A 27,215-nucleotide genomic window follows, 5' to 3' on the forward strand; every position below is an offset into this window, starting at 1 on the left:
GAGAGAGAGAGGACCATGTCTAAATTATTGCTTCTTACTTTAGCGTTAACCACCACATGCCAATTAGTAAAGAGATGACTTAATCAATGCTTACCTTACCTCTGTTTATTGACTTGGCTACGCATGTCCCGATCAATAGTAGGCCAGGGGTGCTTTCGCTTTGGTTTCAGAAAACTCACGTAAAAGATTAGGTGGTGGTTTATAATTCTTGAATGGAAATTGTTGAGAAGGCTCGTTTGCTTCGAGAAAGGGAATAAAAGAGGTGATGGTTGGAACAGAGGACTAGTTCTAACGCGCAGCATGTATCCACTATAAATTCGTACTCGAGTACCCATCACATTACACATTACATCTCAGAACCAAGCGAGCAATGGCAAAGGGGTTCTTCTCTTCTTCCTCCTCGCGCGCCCATCACCGTGTAGCATGGGTGCTGCTTTGCCTTTGCATGATGCTATGCAGAGTGCACGGAGGATCATCATCTCGCAAGGTATGTAATTAATCAAGCAAGCAAGTTTCCTTAGTTCAATTAGTTAACCCACCTTCCTTTGCACGCACTCATGCGTCTATATATGTTTAGGTCTACATAGTTTACCTAGGCGACGTGAAGCATGGGCACCCGGACCACGTCGTGGCTTCGCACCATGACATGCTCACCACTCTTCTCGGAAGCAAGGAGGAATCTATGGCCTCCGTGGTGTACAACTACAAGCACGGCTTCTCAGGCTTCGCCGCCATGCTTACGCCGGAGCAAGCAGAGCGACTTGCAGGTCGGGACTCGTCGTCCAGTTAACATCTCAGATCAGTTTTGCCTTGCATGACAAATTTTTGATGTCATTCATGTGTGATGCATGCAGAGTTTCCGGAGGTAATCAGCGTCGAACCAAGCAGAAGGCACAAGGCGAGCACCACGCGGAGCTGGGACTTTCTTGGGCTCAACTACCAGATGTCTGGCAGTGCGGTTCCCCATGGAACCAACTACGGAGAGGATGTGATCATCGGAGTGATTGACAGCGGTTAGTATTTAGTATTGATAATTTCATGTCAGTCTCAGCCAATCACTCCCATTTCATTTTTTACTTTTTGCCAATACGCTCCCGTTTTAATTTGGCACCATGTTTTTCTTACACAAACCGATTAATCAGGGATCTGGCCGGAGTCACGAAGCTTTAGCGACCAAGGGTACCCACCGATACCGTCAAGGTGGAAAGGGATGTGCCAACTAGGGCCAGACTGGGACAAGAACAACTGCAGCCGCAAGATTATCGGCGCACGGTTCTACAGCGCAGGACTTCCCGACGAGGTCCTCAAGACGGACTCGCTCTCACCTCGTGACTATGGCGGGCACGGCACGCATTGTGCATCCACCGCGGCGGGCTCGGCCGTGCAGGCGGCCAGCTTCAACGGCCTCGCCAAGGGGGTTGCACGGGGAGGCGCACCACACGCTCGCATAGCGGTCTACAAGACCTTATGGGGCGCCCAAGGCATTGGCTATACGTCGGACTTTCTTGCTGCCATCGATGATGCAATCCACGATGGTGTGGACGTGCTATCGTTGTCCGTCGGATTCCCGGACGAGAACTCGTTCGGCGCCCTGCATGCGGTTCAGAAGGGGATCACCGTGGTGTACGCGGCCGGGAACGACGGACCTAGGCCGCAGACCCTTGAGAACACTTCACCGTGGGTCATCACCGTGGCAGCGAGCAAGGTTGATCGGTCATTTCCGACGGCGATCACACTAGGAAACAACCAGCATATACTGGTAAGTATACGCGTATGACTGAGAAAAGCTCCGAAAAAAAAATCATAGTTTGAAATGTTCCGGTGTGTATATATTCCTATTCCTGAGCAAACTCTGCCTGGCTATTCCTTTTTGTAGGGTCAGTCCCTCAACTACCACGTGGTGAACTCATCGGCCGGGAGCAGCCGTTTCACAGGCCTTGTGTCAGACGAGTAAGTAAATCAAGTTACCCGTTAGTTTTTTAATATCTATAGGGCAATTCTGACGCAGACTTCATTTTTCTTTCTGTATGTAGATGTACCATAGCATCTCTTAATGCCACTGCCAAGGACGTGAAAGGGAAAATCCTGCTCTGTTCTCCCTTGCCAGATGATCCATTGGCGATCGCCCCAGGGATCACTTTCAACAACGCGTTACAATATGTCCGGAATGGCGGGGGATCTGGACTTATTTTCGCTCAATATACAACAGACCTTTTAGGTGTTTGCCAAGGCATAGCCTGCGTCATCGTGGACCTTGACACTGGTAAGAAGATCAAAAAATACATCCTTGGCACAAGGTACGTACGTAGGCGCACCCAATTTCATCACATTTAATTTGTTGCAGCTAGCTGCATTGAGTCTATCCCTTCTGATTAATAGACATTTTCATTTGTAACTAAGCAGCTCTCCCATGGCAAAGATCGAACTGGCACGCACCGTTATCGGGAAAGAGATATCCGCACCAAAAGTGGCCTCCTTCTCCTCTAGAGGTCCATCACCTGATTACCCCGAAATTATCAAGGTACATACAATACAAACGTGGCAACAGTGGACTATAGCGAGCCATTACCAAGCCTATCATCAGCACATCCTTGTATCAGCTTTTGTCTCACACTGTCTTCCTTCTTCAATAGCCTGACATAGCTGCACCGGGAGCCAACATCTTGGCAGCAGTGGGAAATTCCTACGTATTTATGTCTGGAACGTCAATGGCAACCCCACACGTAGCTGGCATCGTCGCACTGTTGAAAGCTCAGCACCCAGATTGGTCTCCTGCGGCGATTAAATCAGCCATCATAACCTCCGGTAAGCGGACTGCAGCTAGCCATTGCCTTGAGATCATCCGATTCCTAGTTCACCAGTTCGTGACTTTTTTACCTTTGTTTTGTTGTTTCTGCCTGGTGATAAAGCCCATGTAACCGACGAGCGTGGCATGCCGATACTGGCAGAAGGGCTGCCTCGAAAAATCGCTGACCCATTCGACTACGGCGGCGGGAACATCAATCCTGGCGGCGCGGCCGATCCCGGTCTGGTCTATGACATCGATCCCCGCGACTACAACAAATTCTTCGGGTGCACCATCATCAGGAGGGCAAACGTGAGTTGTGATGCGACAACGTTACCGGCATATCACCTGAACCTGCCCTCCATCGCGATCCCTGAGCTGAGGCATCCAATCACCGTGTGGAGGACAGTGACAAACGTCGGCGAGGTCAACTCCGTGTACCACGCAGAAGTCCAAAGCCCAGCTGGAGTCAAGATGGAGATTGAGCCGCCGGTGCTCGTGTTCAACGCCATGAACAAAGTTCATACGTTTAAGGTGAAATTCTCGCCTATGTGGAAGCTGCAAGGGGACTACACCTTCGGCAGCATTACGTGGCATAAGGAACAGAAGGCTGTGAGGATTCCTGTTGCAGCCCGAATTACAATTCAGGACTTTTATGCAGATGTTGCATAAATAACTCGAGGTGCAACTTAAGTACACGAAATTCTGCTCTTGATTTGTACTATAATGAATAACAACAGTAAATGGATATAAATTCTTTATAAAGGTTGTCTCGGGGCCACTTTTGATACTCACTTAGCCTAGAAAGACATTTATCTTGTCGGAAGGCATTACTTACGATACTTAACCACTGTCCGTCATAGTGGGAGTAACTTAGCTAGCATAGCGTGGCCCAGATAAGTGTGCTTATGTGCCATGTAGTTAATGAGAAAAGAGGTGTTTTAAGTAAACATAATATGTTACGTCACATAGCACTTCCTAAAATAAAAATAGTGTACAAGCTAATAAACACAACCACTTATGACACTATCTCTATGTTAGTCCCAACTATGAAAGTAGTAACATAAACTAGTGTAAGTTACTCTCCCTTATGACTAGCCTAAAAAGTGAACCGGATAGAGTGTTGACAAGAACAAATTAACCATGCATATGATTACTATCAGAAGATTATAACATTTAACTCTTTAATTATCCTTAATTTCACGGTATCTGGTTTGTTTAATACTAGATTCGAGATCTTTTCACAAAAACTCATTTTAAATTTTCTTGATCGAAAGATATCGGTGGTCGACCAACCTGTAATGTAAAGTTTAGTTTCACTTCTATCAGTTGGCTCGCTTACTTCCGGACTAGCTTCTATTAGATGGAATGGTTTCGATTAATTCCACGCATTAATTTGATATGTATCACTTACAAGTGCCTTATGATATCATTGGTTCCCTCATGAGTCGACTTCTCACTCTTTGTTGTTGTAGTACATGGCACAGTAGTAACATAATCTAGTCTGATGTGTAGATCGAGTGCCTGTCAGCTGATGCGTGCCCGAGACTATAGTCGATGTGGCCAATACTTTGAAAGTTTCAACCATAGAATCAAAATATTCAGAGTTGTCCCATTTGGTCAAACTAGTTTAATCCAATCGCGGTGGGAGAGTTATGTACGTATGATCTAGTCACATCCAAATGATTGCATTTCCTCGTTGTTGCTCGTAGCCGCCTGTTTCTTAGTTCAGTGTTAGCCTCCTACATTATTTGTGAAAGCAGTCGTTTTTTATTTAATAGAAGATCTAATGCATGCTTAATATCCCTGTCTTATAAAACTGGCTTTGGAGTGTCAGGAGTGGCCCTATGGTGGGGCAGACACGCATGCATCTGTTATAAACTAGATGATACCCCGTACGTTGCTGCAGAATCGGTTGCAATATATTTTAATGAGATTTTATTAGGTGGAATATAAATATTTAGATAAATAACACATGAACCAAAATTAAAATACATATAACTTATTGTATTTGATTATGTGTAGTTGTAAATATATATTGAATATAATTAGAATAATAAAATAAAAATCTTTCCCATGCATGGTTGCATGTGTGGTGGGTCTTTTCCCATGTATGGTTGCTTGTGAGGTGGACCTTATCTCATCCATAATTGTATGGTGATATGGCATGCTTGCATGTTGAGATAAATAAGTTAGTGGGGTTGAATCTTTTAAATATATGTTCATGCTCCGCTACCACCATCACATTACACATTACATCTCACGTTCAAACAAGCAATGGCAATGGAGTTCCTCTCTTCTTCCTTCTCGTGCCCTCACCATGTAGCTTCAGTGATGCTACTGTTGCTTTTCCTGTGCATGTTTTCATGCAGAGTACATGGAGGATCATCTCTCGGTTTTGCTTTGCACGACCATTTCTGATGCCATTGGTGATCATGTGCAGAGTTTCCTGAGGTCATCAGTTCCAGAGGAGCAAAAGGTACAGGGCGACCACCACACGGAGCTGGGACATTCTTGGGCTCAATTATCAGATACCTGGAACAGCTGCAGTGGGTTAGAACCACTGTCTAGCTTTGTACGTACCTACTCCCTCTATCCGCGAATAAGTGTACTTCTAGCTTTTGTCATAAATCAAAATTCTAAAATGGGAGTACATTTTAGAGGACTGGAGATAACTATAATATTGATATAATGATCCAGTAAGACTAAAGAACTACTCCCTCCGACACATAATATAAGAGCGATTTTGACACTAGTGTTGTGTCAAAAACATTCTTATATTATGAGACGGAGGGAGTAATTGTATCCTAGTCAGACCGAGCCGGTCACTCCCATTTTAACTTGACACCATTTCTTTCTTGTACAAACCGACTAATCAGGGATCGGGCTGGAGTCATGAAGCTTTAACGATGGAGGAACGGGCCAATACCATCACGGTGGAAAGGAAAGTGCCAACTCGGGCCATACTGGGCAGCAACAAGTGCATCACAAGATCATCGACATCGGTTCTACATCGCCTGTGGCAAGGACCTCAAGACGGACTCACTCTTGTCTCATGACCACAAGGCCATGGTAGCATTGTTTGTAAGCCGCGGCGGGCTCGGCCGTTTAGGCTTCCAGCTTCCACGGCCTCCCCAAGGGGTGCACGGGGAGAGGTGCCACGCACTCGCATAGTGGTCTACAAGATCTTATGGAGCGCTAGAACCCTCCAGCGATACGTCATTTGTGTTCGCTGCCATCAATCATGTGATCCACGATGGTGTCGACGTACCTCGTCTGTCGGATGAGTACTCATTCGGCACCCAACATGCGGTTTAGAAAGGGATGGCGTGGTGTATCTGGGCGGGAACGACGGACCTAGGCCGCAGAGCCTTGAGAACAGTTCACCATGGATCATCACGTTTATCAGCGGGCAAGATGGACCGATCGTCCCTACAACGAGTACATTGGAAAACAAACAACATATAATGGTATGTAACTATGGAGCTAGCTAATCGGATAAGAAACTACCGACACCGCTTTTTGGCTTACATGATAACGTCCAAAAAACATATATCTAAGAAACAAGTTATTATCATGTGTTGCACCTGCATTGGGAAACATCAAACGAGAAACATTTGCAAAACGATATTTAAAACCAGGTGGGCCTGAGTAACTTGCATTTAAACTAGCTAAAAATACAGAAAACAGCAATACGATAAAAAAATAGGTCGTTACCATGTATTTCACCTGCCCATCATGAGCAGATGCGCGCGTTTGCTCCACTGTCAATTGCCGTCTGTCCCAGGTGGTTACGGTGCATTTATTTGTCGCCTACTGCGAGCTGGATTGGCAGCTCACCTACAACGCGCAATACATGGTCAGGCCCATAGTAGCGACAACTCGCCAATAGTATTTTGTCTAACGACGCTCGCATACAGTTGCTTCTCTTTCTTATTCATTGTATTGTTTAGTTTGTTTTTCTGTATTCTTTTAGCTAAAATATAAGAATGTTCATATTGTACTTAAAAATATGTGAACACTTTTAAAATACACTAACATATTTGAAATAGGGAGCGAGTGTGGACATGTTCAGGTATGGCCAGATGGTGTCTGCCTTGTCAGTATGTATTATGATGTATATCTGCAGGAAAATGAATCGCATGTTTATACTTGAGACGGCCGCTCCAATCTGAATGACACAGTTGACGGTGGATTTCCAACAGTAGGTACCTACCGGTTCTGGTAATTTACTTATTTGCTCCCACATGTCTGTTTCAGTAAAACACACGGGTTACTTTAAAACTTTTACGGCCACTGATGCTACTTTGGTTTTTCTTTTCCTGCAAACCCATGCCGCCTGCTGTTTCTGAACTGATGTTTACATTACAACTGCTCGATTGGATATATTTTTAATCAAGAAATGAGGAAGTATTAGGTTTTCCATGGCCGTGGATGTGACTGCAGGCAAATAATTCGCACAACAAGTTGAGTAGTCAGTTTTCCATGTCATGGTACGTAGCAATATGACAATATATGCCTACACCATTGATTACGAGTGCAGTCTCAAAAGATGCAAATAGTTATAGACCGAGCCCACCCATAGTTTTTGCATGAGACATGCGCGATGTTACATAGTTACGTGGAACTAATGTTTACATTCCGACTGGTCGAAAGATTTGTCAATCAAGGAAATCAAGAGTAACTCTTTTTTATTTGTCGTACGTGGATGGTGACATGCCAACAAGTAGTTATCAAACCAAAGTGACTAGTCGTGTAATATATGCATCCCCCCCCCCCCCCTAGTTTCCTTGCAAAATAACCACCCCAAATTGTCTGGTCGCATGCATGTGATTGGTGTAGATGAAAAGAGAAAGGAAGAGAAAAGAAATAAGTTAGTGGGCCTTATCCTATGTGGCGGACTGTCTGGACATCCCATATCATTCCCACATATTGATTGATATTGGAATTGTTGGACTGCCCCGACACACCCAAAAAAAATTGGGGTTGCAGTTGGGTGGATATTTTTTTCTCTCTTTCTGTCCGGGTTAATGATCGGGCCGTCTGCCTGGGCGTTTGGGGAGGATATGAGGGCTCGGTTATAGATGCTCTTACCCGCGCATGATAGGTACCATCTTTTGACTGGCTGGAAAAGGCACTAAAAGATAGGTCTCCCTAAATCGCGGTTATGAGGGGAGGATGACTGGAAAAGGCACTCTTGGAAGAGACTCAATAATATGCAGGACGGATATTCTGGTCTCAAGCACACTACACAGTTCTACAGAACTCTACCTTGGTGACCCCGTATGTCGATGAATACAAGAACAGTCTGCGCTCCAAACACCTGGAGCAGTGCGATGACTGGATTACATGTGAACACATCAGGACTTTCAGCAGTTGGTTGGAAACACGTCTCAGAGGTGACAACACTGTTTGTGATGAGTTGTACTTGTTGTTCAGCGGACCGTCTTTGACTGTATTGACTTACAAAGGATACGAGATAAATGGCAATACATTTTACACGATCGCCCAAGATCAAAAAAGCACCAACCAAAACAGCGGTATCCGCTTTGATGCAGCAACCGAGAGCGGAAAGGACACATATTATGGTTACATAGTGGACATATGGGAACTGACTATGGACCTGATTTTATGTCCCTTTATTTAAGTGCCAAATGGGTCAATCTGTTAGGCGGCGGGGTATAGGTAGACCCACAATACGGAATGACAATAGTGGATCTGAAAAATCTTGGCTACACTGACGAAACCGTTCGTCCTAGCCAATGATGTGGCACAGGTTATCTATTGGAAGGACATGTCTACCAAACCGAGAAAAAGAAAAGATAAGGAAGTGAATACATCATACGATGGCCAAAGCGCCACATAGTTCTTTTCAGGAAAAAGGGACATCCTGGGAGTGGACGGCAAGACAGACATGTCTGAAGATTATTGAAAAGTTTCATGAAATTCCTCCCTACAATGTCAAGGTGACCCAAGCATCCTGATAAACAATGAAGATTATCCATGATTACGGCGCAATAAGCAAATGACACAAGCAAAGAAAAAGTGAAGACTTTCTCCCGCAACTATTATGATGATACCATGCCAACTTTGTAACACACGAACATTGCTACCATTGTCCGTTTTGTACATGCACATGCTATGTGGGTGAAATAATGATACCATGCCAACTTTCAACTTTTTCGGAGTTCATTTGAAATGCTTTCATGTCTTATGGTTCGGCCCTCGTAATACCATGACCATTAGTCCCTGGCCCATGCCAACTTTCCAACTTTCAACTTTCTAAAACTAATGGCACTAACAGAAAGTTTATAATTTTGCTCCTCGACCCTGGCCCATGACCATTAGTCCCGGTTTGTGTCACAAACCGGGACTAAAGGGTTGGTCCTCGTTGCGGGCAGAGTTTAGTCCCACCTTGCCAACCGAAGGAGGCTCACACCGGTTTATAAGCCCTTCCCTCTCTGCCTTGTTGAGCTCCTCTCAAAGTGAAAATAGATGCCGTAATAGAGAAAAGTTTAACCTAAATTCATAGTGAATTTCTCTGAAATTCATAGAAATTTACTAGGAATTTAGGTTGAATTTCTCTATAAGCGCATCTATTCATATTTTTTTAGTAAGTTAATCACAAACTTGTGATTCAAACAATTTTCAAAGAATTCAAATTTTAACTATTCAAATTTGAAAACTAATGGCATTAACAGAAAGTTTATAATTCTTTTAAAACTAATGGCACTAACAGAAAGTTTATAATTTTGCTAACCTAAAGCAAAAGAATTAAAAATTAAAGCAAAAAACAAAAGAAAATAAATAATGCAAACAACAAATCAAAAAAACAGGAAAAACCTATTTTTATAGTAAAGTTAATCACAAAATAAAATAAATAAAGCAACAAAGAAAACAAAAAAACTTAAAAGTGTTTTCAAATTTGAAAACTAATGGCACTAACAGAAAGTTTATAATTTTTCTAAAACTAAAAGCAAAAAGAATAAAAAATAAAGCAAAAAACAAAAGAAAATAAATAATGCAGAAAACAAAACAAAAAACTGGAAAAATAGCAACAATAAGTATTTTGTTGTAAGTAGAAACAAAATAAATAAATAAAGCAACAGAAAGTTTATAATTTTGCTGACCTAAAAGCAAAAAGAATTAAAAAATAAAGCAAAAAACAAAAGAAAATAAATAATACAGAAAACAAAACAAAAAAACTGGAAAAAAAATAAAAATAGCAACAATAAGTATTTTGTGTAAGTAGAAACAAAATAAAATAAATAAAGCAACAAAGAAACAGAAAAACAAAAAAGTGTTTTCAAATTTGAAAACTAATGGCACTAACAGAAAGTTTATATTTTTTTAAAACTAAAAGCAAAAAGAATTATAAAATAAAGCAAAAAACAAAAGAAAAATAAATAATGCAGAAAACAAAACAAAAAACTGGAAAAAAAATTAAATATAGCAACGATAAGTATTTTGTTGTAAGTAGAAACAAAAAAAACAAAAAATCAAAAAAAGTGCCACCTACTGGGCACCCACGGCCTGAATACGACTACAAACCCTATCATGGGCCAGGATTCAGGCCCGCGGGAGGCCCAGTAGGCCACGGGCACACATTGCACGGTTAGGCCCGAAAGCCTGCTTTAGAGAGGAGCTCAAGAGGGAAGGCCACACCGCACCTATAAACAGGTGCGGCTCCCTCTCAACTAGCAAGGTGGGACTAAACATTTGGGCACGGGGCAGCACAAGGCCTTTGGTCCCGGTTGGTGGCACCAACCGGGACTAAAGGGGGCATTAGTCCCGGTTTGTGCCATGAACCGGGACTAAAGGCTTTGCTATATAAGCAGCACTTAGCAGTTTCTCCAAAATCCATCCCTTTCTTCTCCGCCCGACGCCCCCTGCTCTGCCTCGTCACCGTCGCCGCCGAGCCGTCAGGCTGCTCCACCTCGTCGTCGCCGCCGCCTCCGACGCCGTCAAGCTGGTCCACCTCACCGTCGTCGCCGCCTCCGACGCCGTCAGGCTGCTCAACTTTGCCGTCGCCGCCGCCCTCGAACGCCGCCTCACCGTCGTCCCCGCACCCTGACGCCGCCCGCCGTGCTCCGCCACCCCTCTGTGAGCACCTGCCTCGCGCCCCTGCCTTGCCTCGCTCCCGCGCCCCTGCCCTGCCCTGCCCCGCCGGCGCCACCGCTGCCGCCATGCCCCTCTGCCCCGCCAACGCCACCACTTTTTTTATTAGTTTAATTTTTTTCATATATATATATATATAATGTATGTGTATGTATGTGGCTATATGTTTTTGTTCATATGTTGCAATATGTTTTTTTTTCTTTTTATTAGTTTATTTTTTGTTCATATGTGATGTATATGTGTATGTGGCTATAATGTATATGTGTATGTGATGTATGTGGCTAGAATTTGCTAAATATATATGTTAAAATGTTTTTTTTGTTCATAGAAAGTTTTTTGTTCATATATAGAAAGTTATAATTTTAGAAAAGTTTATATATGCAAAGTTACAATTTTAGAAAAAGAAGGATAGGAAAGAAGAAAATAAGAAGAGGAAAGAAAGAAGAAGAGAGGAAAAGAAGAGGAGAAATAAATAAGAAGAAGAAAAAAAAGGAAAGAAGAGGAGAAGAGAAATGAATAGTGGATAGGAAGAGAAATAATATTTTATTTCTATTTTCTCTTCTTCTCCACTATTCCTTTCTTCTTCTCCTCTTTTTTTCTTTTTTTTCTTCGATCTTCTCCTCTAGCTATTCCTTTCTTATTCTCCTCTTTTTTCTTCTTCTTCTTCTTCTAATTTTTATCGGGAACGAGGGTGTCGAGGATCGCCGAGGGGTCGAGGGTCGGGAACTAGGGTAGAGGGTCGAGGGTCGTTAAGGGGTCAAGGGTCGAGGGTTTCAGGGTCGAGGGTTCGAGGGTTCTATAGGGTCTAGGAATCGAGGGTCGAGGGTTCCAGGGTCATCTAGCGGTCGAGGGTTCCAGGGTCGTCGAGGGTTCGAGGGGTCTAGGGTCGCCGAGGGGTCGAGGGTCGTCGAACATGAGAGGAAGAAGAGGATAAAAAAAGAAGAGGAATAAGAAAAAAAAAGAGAAGAAGAAAGAATAGAGGAGAAGATCTCCTCTATCTTTCTTCTCCTCTTTTTTTTTTCTCTCTCCTCTTTTTTTTATCGGGAACGAGGGTCGTCGAGGGTCGCCGAGCGGTAGAGGAGAAACCCTAAATAGAAAGTATCGTCGGTGTGAGATACATGTACCGTCGGTGTCGGACACTACATCCACGTCCCACAAGTGGCGCGGGCTTCGACGCCGACGTCACTTGTGGGACGTGGATGTAGTGTCCGACACCGACGGCCACATGTATCTCACACCCACGATACTTGCTATTTAGGGTTTCCTCTACGCTCCGTGACCCTCGACGACCCTCGTTCTCGATAAAAAAAGAGGAGGAAGAGAAAAAAGAGGAGAAGAAAGAATAGAGGAGTTCTTACTCCTCTATTCTTTCTTCTCCTCTTTTTTTTCTTCTTCCTCTTCTTTTTTATCCTTGAAGCGTTGTCGAGGCCACCCCAAACCCTAGATAAGCAGCATCGAGGCCACCCCAAACCCTAGAGAAGCAGCATCGAGGCCACTAATTAATATTAGTTCTACGTTTGCCACTAATATCCATCTGTCATGTTTGAATAATAATTGACATGTTGTCAATATTTGTAGAAACTATGGACACCGCCCGAGACGAAGTACAAGAAGAGTTGTTGGGGCCATAATCGCACGAGGAAGTGATGCCGTCTACTCGTTGTTCTCAATGACACCGATGGTCTGGAAGCAGCTGGCTATGATTATGATGGCTCCGGTGACCTAATGCCGGTGCAAGAAGGAGACCGTGAGGACGGCTCCGGTGACCCAATGCCAGTGCAAGAAGGAGACCGTGATGACGTCTCCGGTGACCGAACCGAGTCCGGCCAGGTATATATATTAGTTAAGCTTCTGCTGACTAGCTAATTGATGCATTCATTGTTTTGGTATGTACACATATTAATTAAGTCTTTGTTATTTTTTCCAGCCCTTCCGGATCGAGCACAACTTCGGTAAAGAGACGAGGCCCGAAGAAAAAGTTGAGCTCGGATGAAAATTTTGAGATCATAGGAATCGCGCCCGACGGCCAACCGATTGAACCCCTCCGGACAAAGAGCGCATTTGTTGCTCAGTGCGGGTTTTGGTTAGGGACAAGATCCCGATCAGCATCCAGCAATGATTTAAGCCGGCTACAGAAGACCCTGAGGTGTCTTATGTCAATGATATGCAGAAAAATGATCTTTGGACTGAGCTGAAGTCAAAATTTCACCCTACCGCCAGAGAATAATTCAGAGAAGCCAGTTTAAAGAGCAATTAATCAAGTCTTTTGCTCTTAAGAGGATGGCAGAACTATTCAGGAGGTGGAAGAAAGAGCTGAATAAGTTTGTCGAAAATAATGAGACACCAGAATTCACGGGCAGATATGAGAAGATCAGAGATCACTGGCCCGCATTTGTGGCCCACAAGACATCGGAAAAGAGTAAGAAGATGTCGGCGACAAACAAGCAAAATGCTGCGAAGAAGAAGCATCACCATCGCACGGGGTCAGGTGGCTACCTCGTAGCCCGGCCTAAGTGGGCCAAGACTAAGAATGATCTGGTTGATAAAGGGATGGAACCAGAGACAATTAACAGGCCAGACCGTTGCCGGACTTGGTTCTTCGGGGCTGGCGGAACCTTGGACCCTGTAACAGGGAAGTGCATTTGGACAAACGATCAAATGGACATACCAGTCAGGAAGCTTCACCAGTATATCGAAGCAGTGCAGCAAGGGACGTTCTTTCCAGATAGAGAGAACGACGAGCTCACAATGGCCCTCGGGAATCCTGAGCACCCTGGACGGACACGAGGCACGCCAGGCTCCATTCCGTGGAAGGTTGGGTTTCCGGACGCAGGCGGTTACAAATCCCATGAGAGGAGGAAAAAAGTGCAGCAGACCCAAATGCAGGCGCTGCAAGCAAGGGTACAAGCAATAGAGGAACGAGAAGCAAATCGCAGCAAACGTACTACCGAAGCTTCCCCCTAAGCTACCCCGCCATCTCAGCGGAGAAGCAGCGTGGCTTCCACCGAGCTACTTCAGCCGGAGCATGCCTTGACGGCACACTTACTACGTAAGCTTTATTGATGACTATAGCAAGTTTTCATGGATCTATCTCCTTAAGAAAAGATCCGACGTTTTCCAAGTGTTTAAAAACTTTCAAGCACTTGTTGAGCGTAAATTTGATTCCAAAATCATTGTTGTCCAATCCGATTGGAAAGGGGAATACAAGAAGTTGAACTGCTTCTTCCAAACCCTTGGCATCTCACACCATGTGTCATGCCCCCACGCTCACCAACAAAACGGCTCAGCTGAGCGCAAACACCGTCACATTGTTGAAGTTCGTCTTGCTCTTTTAGCTCATGCGTCCATGCCATTAAAGTTTTGGGACGAAGCGTTTCTTACTGCTGTTCACATTATCAACATGCTCCCTAGTCGTGTCATAAATAATGAAACTCCAGTAGAACGCCTTCTTCATGTCAAACCTGACTATTCCACTCTTCGTGTGTTTGGGTGTGCGTGATGGCCTAACCTACGCCCATACAACAAACGCAAGCTCATGTTTTGATCAATCCAGTGTGCTTTCCTTGGATACAGCGCCCAACACAAAGGCGTAAAGTGTCTTGACATCTCCACTGGTCGAGTCTATATATCACGCGATGTGGTTTTGATGAGACCAAATTCCCTTTTTCTGGTCTTCATCCAAACGCTAGTGCTCTACTTCAACAAGAAATTCTCTTGCTTCCTCCAAGTCTCTCTGGTTATGATCAAGGGGGTGTTGATAATTGTTGTGATCATATGTTGGCTAACCCTAACCCTCTTGCGCATGAGACACCTGATGATGTTACAGGAGCACCACACTATGGAAACAGAGAAGAAAATGGCGAAGAAATCAACCCAAACGGTGAAGAAATCCATTCAGATGCCCTTCATCACATGTGTCGTGGCGAGGGGAGCAAATCCCCCTCGGGATCGGAGCTGCAGATGCCCAGGCAATCGCCTCTGGGATCCGTGCCAACGACCAGCCGCACGCCCGCGTCAGACGCGCCAGGCGCGGTCGGTCGCGTGGGCTCCAGTAGCCCACTGCATGACGCGCGGCCCCCTCCGACAGGGCGAGACGCGCCCTCCAGCCCGCACCGGTCTCCCGCTGCCACGCGGCAGCGCGACAGTGGCCTGGACCGCACGCGCTTCGCAGACCAGCCGGTTTGCTACAAGCGGCGTGGCCTCACGCGCCAGGCGGATGCGGGGTCGGCTCCTGATTCAGGCGGCCCCACGCAATCACGTGCTCATGATGAGCCGGTCGGCGCCCCTGGATCGTCTGCGGCCCCTGCGGCGTCTTCCTCACCACCGCCTCGGGCCACAGCCACAGAAAATCCCGTGCATCCAGAATCGACAGTGGCGGGCGAATCTTCCTTGAGTTCTGCTGCTGATCTGGCTCCTATGGGATCCTCTGTGGCTGCAGATCCTGCTGGTTCACCAAAACGCCGCACAAGACTACAACAAGGTTTGATTCAACCGAAAAATTACAAAGACATAATCAAATATGGTCTAGTTTGTTCCACAGGTGAACCAGGTGAGCCCAACACAATTGAAGAGGCTCTCAGTGATGACAAGTGGAAAAAGGCAATGGTAGAAGAATATAAGGCACTTGAAAGAAATAAAACGTGGCACTTGGTTCCCCCCAAGCAAGGTAAAAACCTCATTGACTGCAAGTGGGTATTCAGAATTAAGAGAAAGTCTGATGGAACCATTGATCGCTATAAGGCTAGACTAGTTGCCAAAGGCTTCAAGCAACGGTATGGCATAGACTACGAGGATACTTTTAGTCCAGTTGTGAAAGCCGCTACCATTCGTCCCGTACTGTCTATTGCTGTTTCCAGGGGATGGAGCCTTCGACAATTAGATGTACAGAACGCGTTTCTTCACGGTGTTCTGGAAGAGGTACTGTACGTGAGACAACCTCCTGGGTTTGAAAGCAAACATACACCTTCCTATGTGTGCAAGCTAGATAAAGCATTATATGGACTGAAACAAGCTCCAAGGGCATGGTATTCCCGTCTCAGTAAAAAGATGCAGACACTTGGCTTTGTTCCTTCCAAATCTGACACCTCCTTGTTCATTTATAACAAGTTCAACACCTCCATGTTTGTTCTCATATATGTTGATGATATTATTGTCACGAGCTCATCTAATGAGGCAATATCAGGACTCTTGAAGGATTTAGGTGCTGAATTTGCTCTCAAGGATCTAGGAGAATTGCATTACTTCCTAGGAATTGAGGTGAAGCAGCACAAGGATGTGCTACATCTTTCTCAAGAAAAATATGCCACAGATTTGGTAAGGAAGGCAGGTTTGCAAGGTTGTAAACCTACACCCACTCCTCTCTCTAGTACAGAAAAATTATCTCTTATAGAGGGAACACTTTTGGGTCCAGAGGATAGTACAAAATACAGAAGTCTTGTAGGTGCACTTCAGTACTTAACATTGACCAGGCCAGACATTTCCTTTGCTGTCAACAAAGTATGTCAGTTCCTACATGCACCCACCACAGTTCACTTGACTGCAGCTAAGCGCATTGTCAAATATGTCAAGTATACTTTGAATGTTGGTCTAAACTTCAGCAAGTCGCCCTCTACTCTTGTCAGTGCCTTTTCTGATTCAGATTGGGCAGGATGTTTGGATGACAGACGCTCCACTGGTGGCTTTGCAGTATTTTTTGGACCCAACCTTATATCATGGTGTGCCAAAAAAACAAGCCACAGTGTCCAGGTCGAGCACTGAAGCAGAATACAAAGCCTTGGCCAATGCAACAACAGAAATTATCTGGGTACAGTCAATCTTGAAGGAGTTAGGTGTGAAAAGCTCTCAAGCTCCATGTTTATGGTGTGATAATCTTGGTGCCACCTATCTGTCTGCAAACCCAGTATTTCATGCTAGAACAAAGCACATTGAAATATATTTCCATTTTGTCAGAGAAAGAGTTGCTAATAAACTCTTGGACATTCGTTTCATTCATTCACGGGATCAAGTGGCAGATGGGTTTACAAAAGCTTTGCCTACAAGGAGTTTTGAAGATTTCAAGCATAATCTCAACTTGATGAAGTTGTGATTAAGGGAGGGTGTAAAACGAGATATGTATGAGGAGATAGATAAGATAGACAACCGCATGGGTAGTTTAAATTCTGTATTTGGTTGTAACTATACTTCTTATCTCCTATACTTCTTCTCCCTCAAGTCATGTATCTCCAACAGATTTATACGCGTATCAGGGACTCGCAATCCCCTGTATAACACGTACCACGTCCCCTCAAAGGGTAAGATGTTTCCGCATCGCACAGCCTGCCCCGGTCGAAGTCGACGTGCGGCTGGGCTGGAAGGAGCCCTGTGCCGCGCGCGGCGTCGCCTCATTGAAACCGGCTGCTCCAGCGCCTGGTCTCGGCGCGTGGCTGCTCTGGAAACACACCGTCGTACCCACATTGAGCCGTCAAGAAGCTCCGTGATTCTGGCCTGCTCGACGACGCTCGCACCTCGCAGGATCGGATCGAGGAAGACTCGGGCGGTCGAACGGCTCGTGGCTGCTTGTACAGTTTGGCGATGCATCGTCCAAGTGGAGGTAGGTTGGCGGTGCAGCCACCGCACCGATCTGCTGGATTTTCTTCACCAGATGGGATCAATCTAATAAGAATTTATTTGGCTAATGGAAAGAAATCAACCTAATATAATTTGGTCTACCAAAAATTCGAAATTTGAAGAATTGATTCTAAACTAATCTAAAGAACCAATCTAATCTTTGATCGGATCGGGTGCCGCGCCCCCAGTCTACATAAATCCCACGTCTAAGAGCTAAATAAGTCTAGACGTGAGGGGGGTGTTGAAGTATATTGCCCGCCTCTCTCCATCAGTTCGGATTTTTGGAGCAATTGGCTGGAGCATGAATTCAATATGGTATCCGAACCAAAAGAAATATATTGCCCACCTCCCTCCATCAGTTCAGATTTTTGGATGAGTTAGCTGAAGCATGAATTCAATAGGACATCGTCATGTTGAGATGGTATGCCGCCTCTGCGTGGTCACACATGTCAACAAATTAAGAGTGGTCAGAGATGCAACAGTTGTAGCTACGTACATTCTCAAAGCACAATGATGGATGTACCCTACCCTTGATCAACTTGAGGAGATCCGCCTCTGGGATGCGAGCGATCTGGAAAGTCCTTCCCGCTTTTTTCTCCCAAAGTGCGATGAGCTCGTTGTGGGACACGATGTTCACCGGCGGCCTCATGTACATGATCTTGTTCAGGGTCCTCGTATCGTCGATTGCTCTCACCGTATAGGCAGCTATGTCCTCTTCCACCACAAACACCCCTGCGTGCGTCCATCGATACAGATCAACACAGGACAGCGTGGATTTACAGTGGCACGAAAAAGGACATGATGCGTGCTTACATACCATTTGCATCTCCATCGCCTAGGACAGTGGTCTTGTCAGACGGAGGACCAGTGCCAACAGCCGTAACATCGCCGATGCTCACAAGGTAGGTTTCGGCGAACCCGTTCCAGCAGACATATGTATGAGGTATACCCTCCGCCTCGATCAGACGGCGAAGGCTGATTTTACCAGCGTAAAGTGTGGTCGCTGGATCCACGGGGTGAACCCGCTCTGGGTCAGAGCCGAACTCAGACGGCAGGAACCTCTGTGCAGCAACGATTCAGCGATTGATTTGCATCCATCGTTCGATCAACAAAGAAGACAAAATGATAATCTCACTGACCTTGATGACATTGCCGGCCTCCTTGATGGCCATGACAATCCTCGTCTGCTCGTCGAGCTGAGGGGTCCCCACGGCCGAGATCACGACATCTGCACCCTTGATGGCATTTACGAGGCTCCCGTGGTCAAATAAACCTCCCTGCTCACCAGACAGAAAAAAAATATATCAGAATCCACACAGAAAACTGTGAAAAACTAAAGAGTAGATGAAAGAAAGGCAGACAACACCAAATGATATTAATCTTATACCTTGATGAGAGCGACACCGGAATCAATGAAGCTCTTGCACAAATTACCGGCTGGCTCGGCCTACGAACCAGCTTCTGGTCCCTCGGATTCAAGTTAAGTGAAGTTCTAGATTTATACTAGGTTCCAAGTTTACATGAAAATATATCAATGTCTTGTACAGTTAATTGGTTTCATTAGATTCTTTTATGTTTATACTATGTACATATATTTAAGGTTGGACGTCTTACAACATAATTTATGAACTTGATATAACTTAAAAGAACTTTCACAAAATAAGGTTTGACTCAAAACAAACATAGAACTTTGGTAAATTCGGAATATTGGGGGGGGGGGGGAGGGGGGGGTTGCAATTGCCTTGGTTTCTCGTGCTTATTCAATATTAATTAATTACATATGTTGTTGATCATCTGGTGCACCAAGAATCCAAAGAAAAACCAGCATGTGGGATATTACTGGATTCCCACACGCACCGAGTTCTCACTCTTTGTTGACCCGAGTCTTGAAGGGGTATTGAAACAACAGGCGCGTGAGAGTTGGTTGATATAGATGCATGTACGTAAGAGATGTATAAAAGGTGCTTTGACGTGACGTGACTTAATTTGAAACTTTCAACGGGTGAAAAATATGTATATTCGGATTTAGTCAAATTAGTTTAATCCAATCGCGGCGAGTGAACGCACATATGATCCATTCGTGCGTGTCCAAATTATGTGCCGCCCTGTGCTTCTTAATTTAGTGTTAATCACCATACATTATGTTTGAAAGAGAACACTAGTAATTAAAAGAAGACTTAGTCAATGTTTGATTTTCTCCGTGTTAATTTACTTGGCTACATACGTCTTTTTAGAGAAAAGGCACATGCCGAGCCCGAGAAAAGGCTCGAACCTCGCTCGGCTTCAGAAATGCTCCAATTTGGTCAAACTAGTTAAAAATCCAATCGCGGTGGCAGAGCATACGTACGTATGATCGAGACACGTACAAATGATCGCATTTCGTCGTTGTTGCTCGTAGCCGCTTGTTTTTTAGTTTAGTGTTAACCACCACTTTTGTACATTATTTGTGAAAGCAGACGCTATTTAATTAATACATGACCTAATCAATGTGCAGGCGTTGTCATATTGCTACCTACCACGGAATTTGTTTTTCTAAATAATCTATTGTCCTGCGACCATGACCACATTCCAATTTCCTTATCTGACAAATATCTACGATCAACCTACACACAAACAAGTATCCCTAACTATGTATTGCACTGCGAATAGCTCGAACCATAATTAATGGGTGGCCAAACGGGATCACAGACAAGATATAGCTAAAACGATTAGAGAAGCCGGGTGATTAGAAGAGATATTAGCAGCAGGAGGATGGATAATTTCTCACGGAAGGGGGAACCAGGGCCCGGTTGGTCACATCGACGCTCCGCCACTGCCTACGAACCAGCTTCTACTCCCTCGGATTCAAATTAAATGAAGTTCTAGATTTATGCTCAATTCCAAGTTTATAGGAAAGTATTTCAACGTGTAGAACACTTCGTTAGTTTCATTAGATTCTTTATAAACATATGTTTATAGGGAATGTCTAGAGCACATCTAGATGTGCCCTACTTATTGCACATCTAAGTGAGTGAATCAATTATGAAGAGGAAAAGAAAAAAGAAAAAAAAATATCCACACGAATCTCAACGTAAGATTAATGATGTAGGACTTAGATGTGCAATACTTATGGCACATCTAGATGTGCTTTAGCAAAACTGATGTTTATACTACCATGTCTATTTTTAATATTGGAGGTCTTACCATATTTTTCGTGAACTTGATTAAACTTAAACCGGTTTGTCTTAAATCAAACATATAACTTAACTTAATTTGGAATAGAAAGGGTGGTGGGATGGGGGTGGGGTGCAATCGCCTAAGATTAATTTCTTGAGCTAATTCAATATTATTTACATAGCCGTTGATTTTTTAAAAGGCATAGCCATTGATTTTTCAAAGGTATAGCCGTTAATCAATCTGATGCACCAATAATCCAAAGAAAAATAAACATGTATGCTGTCACTGGATTCCCACAGGCACCGAGTTCTCACTCTTTATTGACCGGAGTCTTGAAGGGGTGTTGAAAAAACAGACGTGTGGGAGTTGGTTCATGTCGATTTACGTACGTGAGAGATGTGTTAAAGAAGGTTTGACATGATGTGACTTAATTTGAAACTTTCCACCAGAGAAAAAATATATTCAGATTTGGTCAAATTAGATTAATCCATTAGCAGTGGGTGAACACATGATTCATTCGTGCGCGTACAAATGATTGCATTTTGTCACTGTCATAACTCCATGCTTCTTAGTTAAGTGTTAGTCACCACATGTGTCTACACTTTCCCTTCTTCTTCCTCCATGGGCGCTGATCACCGTGTAGCTTTGGTGGTGCTACTGCTTTGCCTTTGCATGTTGTCATGCAGAGTACACGCAGGATCATCTCACAAGGTGATTAATTACTTATAATGCTTGATCTGAGTTTGTATATACCCGTATATGTAGATCTCACGTAGGCAAAGCTTGTCGGGAGAGCTTGAGCCGGCGTCGGATTGACACCGGTGGCAGCTAACCCCAATATACGTCAGCGCTTCGGCCTCTTGGTTGATTGGAAAAAATATATTTTGTACCAAAAAATTGCATTATAAGTAAAAATTATTAGTAGTTCAATGTAAATATGTAAGCATGCCCGTCAAATTAACTATCGGCTGGCTCGGCCTAGCTACGTTTGAAATAGCTTCTAAATGCAATGGGTGGATGGGATTCGATTAATTCCGCGCACTAAGTCAATGCATTGTTTAAAAATGTCGTTAATCAACCTGGCGCACCAAGAACCCGGAAAAAATGGACATGTATGATATTACTGGATTCACACACCATGCATCAATCCATCCTCCATCGTTCCTTTGAGATTCATGCCCTGTTTTTGTGGCAAAGTTTATCTTGTTTCAAAATATTACATGATGTTCCATTGAGTTTTTTTTCTTGTTTAAAAATATTATATGATGTTTAGTTGAGGTTTTTTCTTGTTTCAGAGTGTATCATAATATTTCATTGTGTAGTAGAAAATCCACTCCACTCTTATTTGTTGGTATATATGAAAATGTTATGCTACACTTTCAAAGAAGAAGAAAATACCTGATGAAACTCTATGAAACAAAACAAATTTCTGTCGCAAATTAGAAAATGTTCCACAAATTTAAATCAGCAACGGACATGACAAAAATATGATTTCTCGGCGCGGGAGCTCCATCAAGCTTGACCGGCGCGAGCGTGTCTTGAAAAGGTATGGAAACAAACATGTGGAAGTTGGTTGATGTAGATGCACGCATGTGGTATAAAAGGTGCTTGACGTGATGTGACTGAAGCTTTCAACTGGAGAAAATATATTTGGATTTGAACAGGTCTGGAACTTCTCCATCACTGATATGTCTGAACTGGGCATGTAAACTTCAAACATTATAAATAAGTTCAAGTTCAGGAATGATCGGTGAAAAACAATTGTAGAGGTAGTCGTTCAACACGATTTTGTGTGTGTGTGTGAGAGAGAGAGGACCATGTCTAAATTATTGCTTCTTACTTTAGCGTTAACCACCACATGCCAATTAGTAAAGAGATGACTTAATCAATGCTTACCTTACCTCTGTTTATTGACTTGGCTACGCATGTCCCGATCAATAGTAGGCCAGGGGTGCTTTCGCTTTGGTTTCAGAAAACTCACGTAAAAGATTAGGTGGTGGTTTATAATTCTTGAATGGAAATTGTTGAGAAGGCTCGTTTGCTTCGAGAAAGGGAATAAAAGAGGTGATGGTTGGAACAGAGGACTAGTTCTAACGCGCAGCATGTATCCACTATAAATTCGTACTCGAGTACCCATCACATTACACATTACATCTCAGAACCAAGCGAGCAATGGCAAAGGGGTTCTTCTCTTCTTCCTCCTCGCGCGCCCATCACCGTGTAGCATGGGTGCTGCTTTGCCTTTGCATGATGCTATGCAGAGTGCACGGAGGATCATCATCTCGCAAGGTATGTAATTAATCAAGCAAGCAAGTTTCCTTAGTTCAATTAGTTAACCCACCTTCCTTTGCACGCACTCATGCGTCTATATATGTTTAGGTCTACATAGTTTACCTAGGCGACGTGAAGCATGGGCACCCGGACCACGTCGTGGCTTCGCACCATGACATGCTCACCACTCTTCTCGGAAGCAAGGAGGAATCTATGGCCTCCGTGGTGTACAACTACAAGCACGGCTTCTCAGGCTTCGCCGCCATGCTTACGCCGGAGCAAGCAGAGCGACTTGCAGGTCGGGACTCGTCGTCCAGTTAACATCTCAGATCAGTTTTGCCTTGCATGACAAATTTTTGATGTCATTCATGTGTGATGCATGCAGAGTTTCCGGAGGTAATCAGCGTCGAACCAAGCAGAAGGCACAAGGCGAGCACCACGCGGAGCTGGGACTTTCTTGGGCTCAACTACCAGATGTCTGGCAGTGCGGTTCCCCATGGAACCAACTACGGAGAGGATGTGATCATCGGAGTGATTGACAGCGGTTAGTATTTAGTATTGATAATTTCATGTCAGTCTCAGCCAATCACTCCCATTTCATTTTTTACTTTTTGCCAATACGCTCCCGTTTTAATTTGGCACCATGTTTTTCTTACACAAACCGATTAATCAGGGATCTGGCCGGAGTCACGAAGCTTTAGCGACCAAGGGTACCCACCGATACCGTCAAGGTGGAAAGGGATGTGCCAACTAGGGCCAGACTGGGACAAGAACAACTGCAGCCGCAAGATTATCGGCGCACGGTTCTACAGCGCAGGACTTCCCGACGAGGTCCTCAAGACGGACTCGCTCTCACCTCGTGACTATGGCGGGCACGGCACGCATTGTGCATCCACCGCGGCGGGCTCGGCCGTGCAGGCGGCCAGCTTCAACGGCCTCGCCAAGGGGGTTGCACGGGGAGGCGCACCACACGCTCGCATAGCGGTCTACAAGACCTTATGGGGCGCCCAAGGCATTGGCTATACGTCGGACTTTCTTGCTGCCATCGATGATGCAATCCACGATGGTGTGGACGTGCTATCGTTGTCCGTCGGATTCCCGGACGAGAACTCGTTCGGCGCCCTGCATGCGGTTCAGAAGGGGATCACCGTGGTGTACGCGGCCGGGAACGACGGACCTAGGCCGCAGACCCTTGAGAACACTTCACCGTGGGTCATCACCGTGGCAGCGAGCAAGGTTGATCGGTCATTTCCGACGGCGATCACACTAGGAAACAACCAGCATATACTGGTAAGTATACGCGTATGACTGAGAAAAGCTCCGAAAAAAAATCATAGTTTGAAATGTTCCGGTGTGTATATATTCCTATTCCTGAGCAAACTCTGCCTGGCTATTCCTTTTTGTAGGGTCAGTCCCTCAACTACCACGTGGTGAACTCATCGGCCGGGAGCAGCCGTTTCACAGGCCTTGTGTCAGACGAGTAAGTAAATCAAGTTACCCGTTAGTTTTTTAATATCTATAGGGCAATTCTGACGCAGACTTCATTTTTCTTTCTGTATGTAGATGTACCATAGCATCTCTTAATGCCACTGCCAAGGACGTGAAAGGGAAAATCCTGCTCTGTTCTCCCTTGCCAGATGATCCATTGGCGATCGCCCCAGGGATCACTTTCAACAACGCGTTACAATATGTCCGGAATGGCGGGGGATCTGGACTTATTTTCGCTCAATATACAACAGACCTTTTAGGTGTTTGCCAAGGCATAGCCTGCGTCATCGTGGACCTTGACACTGGTAAGAAGATCAAAAAATACATCCTTGGCACAAGGTACGTACGTAGGCGCACCCAATTTCATCACATTTAATTTGTTGCAGCTAGCTGCATTGAGTCTATCCCTTCTGATTAATAGACATTTTCATTTGTAACTAAGCAGCTCTCCCATGGCAAAGATCGAACTGGCACGCACCGTTATCGGGAAAGAGATATCCGCACCAAAAGTGGCCTCCTTCTCCTCTAGAGGTCCATCACCTGATTACCCCGAAATTATCAAGGTACATACAATACAAACGTGGCAACAGTGGACTATAGCGAGCCATTACCAAGCCTATCATCAGCACATCCTTGTATCAGCTTTTGTCTCACACTGTCTTCCTTCTTCAATAGCCTGACATAGCTGCACCGGGAGCCAACATCTTGGCAGCAGTGGGAAATTCCTACGTATTTATGTCTGGAACGTCAATGGCAACCCCACACGTAGCTGGCATCGTCGCACTGTTGAAAGCTCAGCACCCAGATTGGTCTCCTGCGGCGATTAAATCAGCCATCATAACCTCCGGTAAGCGGACTGCAGCTAGCCATTGCCTTGAGATCATCCGATTCCTAGTTCACCAGTTCGTGACTTTTTTACCTTTGTTTTGTTGTTTCTGCCTGGTGATAAAGCCCATGTAACCGACGAGCGTGGCATGCCGATACTGGCAGAAGGGCTGCCTCGAAAAATCGCTGACCCATTCGACTACGGCGGCGGGAACATCAATCCTGGCGGCGCGGCCGATCCCGGTCTGGTCTATGACATCGATCCCCGCGACTACAACAAATTCTTCGGGTGCACCATCATCAGGAGGGCAAACGTGAGTTGTGATGCGACAACGTTACCGGCATATCACCTGAACCTGCCCTCCATCGCGATCCCTGAGCTGAGGCATCCAATCACCGTGTGGAGGACAGTGACAAACGTCGGCGAGGTCAACTCCGTGTACCACGCAGAAGTCCAAAGCCCAGCTGGAGTCAAGATGGAGATTGAGCCGCCGGTGCTCGTGTTCAACGCCATGAACAAAGTTCATACGTTTAAGGTGAAATTGTCGCCTATGTGGAAGCTGCAAGGGGACTACACCTTCGGCAGCATTACGTGGCATAAGGAACAGAAGGCTGTGAGGATTCCTGTTGCAGCCCGAATTACAATTCAGGACTTTTATGCAGATGTTGCATAAATAACTCGAGGTGCAACTTAAGTACACGAAATTCTGCTCTTGATTTGTACTATAATGAATAACAACAGTAAATGGATATAAATTCTTTATAAAGGTTGTCTCGGGGCCACTTTTGATACTCACTTAGCCTAGAAAGACATTTATCTTGTCGGAAGGCATTACTTATGATACTTAACCACTGTCCGTCATAGTGGGAGTAACTTAGCTAGTAACATAGCGTGGCCCGAGATAAGTCTGCTTATGTGCCATGTAGTTAATGAGAAAAGAGGTGTTTTAAGTAAACATAATATGTTACGTCACATAGCACTTCCTAAAATAAAAATAGTGTACAAGCTAATAAACACAACCACTTATGACACTATCTCTATGTTAGTCCCAACTATGAAAATAGTAACATAAACTAGTGTCATATGCATGACACTAGTGTAAGTTACTCTCCCTTTATGACTAGCCTAAAAAGTGAACCGGATAGAGTGTTGACAAGAACAAATTAACCATGCATATGATTACTAGTCAGAAGATTATAACATTTAACTCTTTAATTATCCTTAATTTTCACGGGTATCTGGTTTGTTTAATACTAGATTCGAGATCTTTTTCACAAAAACTCATTTTAAATTTTCTTGATCGAAAGATATCGGTGGTCGACCAACCTGTAATGTAAAGTTTAGTTTCACTTCTATCAGTTGGCTCGGCTTACTTCCGGACTAGCTTCTATTAGATGGAATGGGTTTCGATTAATTCCACGCATTAATTTGATATGTATCACTTACAAGTGCCTTATGATATCATTGGATTCCCTCATGAGTCGACTTCTCACTCTTTGTTGTTGTAGTACATGGCACAGTAGTAACATAATCTAGTCTGATGTGTAGATCGAGTGCCTGTCAGCTGGATGCGTGCCCGAGACTATAGTCGATGTGGCCAATACTTTGAAAGTTTCAACCATAGAATCAAAATATTCAGAGTTGGTCCCATTTGGTCAAACTAGTTTAATCCAATCGCGGTGGGAGAGTTATGTACGTATGATCTAGTCACATCCAAATGATTGCATTTCCTCGTTGTTGCTCGTAGCCGCCTGTTTCTTAGTTCAGTGTTAGCCTCCTACATTATTTGTGAAAGCAGTCGTTTTTTATTTAATAGAAGATCTAATGCATGCTTAATTATCCCTGTCTTATAAAACTGGCTTTGGAGTGGTCAGGAGTGGCCCTATGGGGGTGGGGCAGACACGGCATGCATCTGTTATAAACTAGATGATACCCCGTACGTTGCTGCAGAATCGGTTGCAATAT

The 27,215-nt window shown here is 44.5% G+C and overlaps 3 protein-coding genes across 3 annotated transcripts; 2 read left to right on the top strand and 1 right to left on the bottom strand.

Annotated features, from left to right (window-relative positions):
• Nucleotides 1-305: 305 nt before the first annotated feature.
• On the top strand, nt 306-3,539 carry LOC123057401 (subtilisin-like protease SBT3.9). The gene is made up of 9 exons (XM_044480396.1): nt 306-487; nt 578-767; nt 855-1,013; nt 1,143-1,759; nt 1,877-1,950; nt 2,034-2,297; nt 2,404-2,521; nt 2,634-2,805; nt 2,910-3,539. The coding sequence occupies exons 1-9, from the start codon at nt 371-373 to the stop codon at nt 3,455-3,457; spliced, it is 2,259 nt and encodes a 752-aa protein (XP_044336331.1). The 5' UTR covers nt 306-370; the 3' UTR covers nt 3,458-3,539.
• A 14,364-nt stretch (nt 3,540-17,903) lies between these two features.
• On the bottom strand, nt 17,904-19,887 carry LOC123063772 (isoflavone reductase homolog IRL-like). Its single transcript, XM_044487688.1, has 6 exons — nt 19,876-19,887; nt 18,897-18,956; nt 18,649-18,786; nt 18,327-18,570; nt 18,038-18,241; nt 17,904-17,941 (listed from the first exon to the last, which is right to left on the bottom strand). Exons 1-6 carry the CDS (start codon nt 19,885-19,887, stop codon nt 17,904-17,906), a joined length of 696 nt encoding a protein of 231 aa, XP_044343623.1.
• Nucleotides 19,888-22,772: 2,885 nt separating this feature from the next.
• LOC123057402 (subtilisin-like protease SBT3.9) lies at nt 22,773-26,205 on the top strand. The gene is made up of 9 exons (XM_044480397.1): nt 22,773-22,954; nt 23,045-23,234; nt 23,322-23,480; nt 23,610-24,226; nt 24,343-24,416; nt 24,500-24,763; nt 24,870-24,987; nt 25,100-25,271; nt 25,376-26,205. Exons 1-9 carry the CDS (start codon nt 22,838-22,840, stop codon nt 25,921-25,923), a joined length of 2,259 nt encoding a protein of 752 aa, XP_044336332.1. The 5' UTR covers nt 22,773-22,837; the 3' UTR covers nt 25,924-26,205.
• Nucleotides 26,206-27,215: the final 1,010 nt, after the last annotated feature.

Source organism: Triticum aestivum, chromosome 3A (genome assembly GCF_018294505.1).
Source record: "Triticum aestivum cultivar Chinese Spring chromosome 3A, IWGSC CS RefSeq v2.1, whole genome shotgun sequence".
Lineage (NCBI taxonomy): Eukaryota > Viridiplantae > Streptophyta > Magnoliopsida > Poales > Poaceae > Triticum > Triticum aestivum.

Bases quoted from the DNA above. Each gene is read 5' to 3' on its own strand.
- LOC123057401 (XM_044480396.1), top strand. From the start codon at position 371: ATGGCAAAGGGGTTCTTCTCTTCTTCCTCCTCGCGCGCCCATCACCGT. The intron at 1,014-1,142 runs GTTAGTATTTAG...CCGATTAATCAG, and splicing joins CATCGGAGTGATTGACAGCG to GGATCTGGCCGGAGTCACGA. The intron at 2,806-2,909 runs GTAAGCGGACTG...CTGGTGATAAAG, and splicing joins ATCAGCCATCATAACCTCCG to CCCATGTAACCGACGAGCGT.
- LOC123063772 (XM_044487688.1), bottom strand. The intron at 18,571-18,648 runs GTCAGTGAGATT...GTTGCTGCACAG, and splicing joins AGGCCGGCAATGTCATCAAG to AGGTTCCTGCCGTCTGAGTT. The intron at 17,942-18,037 runs GTAGGGTACATC...GTGACCACGCAG, and splicing joins TCTCCTCAAGTTGATCAAGG to AGGCGGCATACCATCTCAAC.
- LOC123057402 (XM_044480397.1), top strand. From the start codon at position 22,838: ATGGCAAAGGGGTTCTTCTCTTCTTCCTCCTCGCGCGCCCATCACCGT. The intron at 22,955-23,044 runs GTATGTAATTAA...ATATATGTTTAG, and splicing joins GAGGATCATCATCTCGCAAG to GTCTACATAGTTTACCTAGG. The intron at 24,227-24,342 runs GTAAGTATACGC...TCCTTTTTGTAG, and splicing joins GAAACAACCAGCATATACTG to GGTCAGTCCCTCAACTACCA.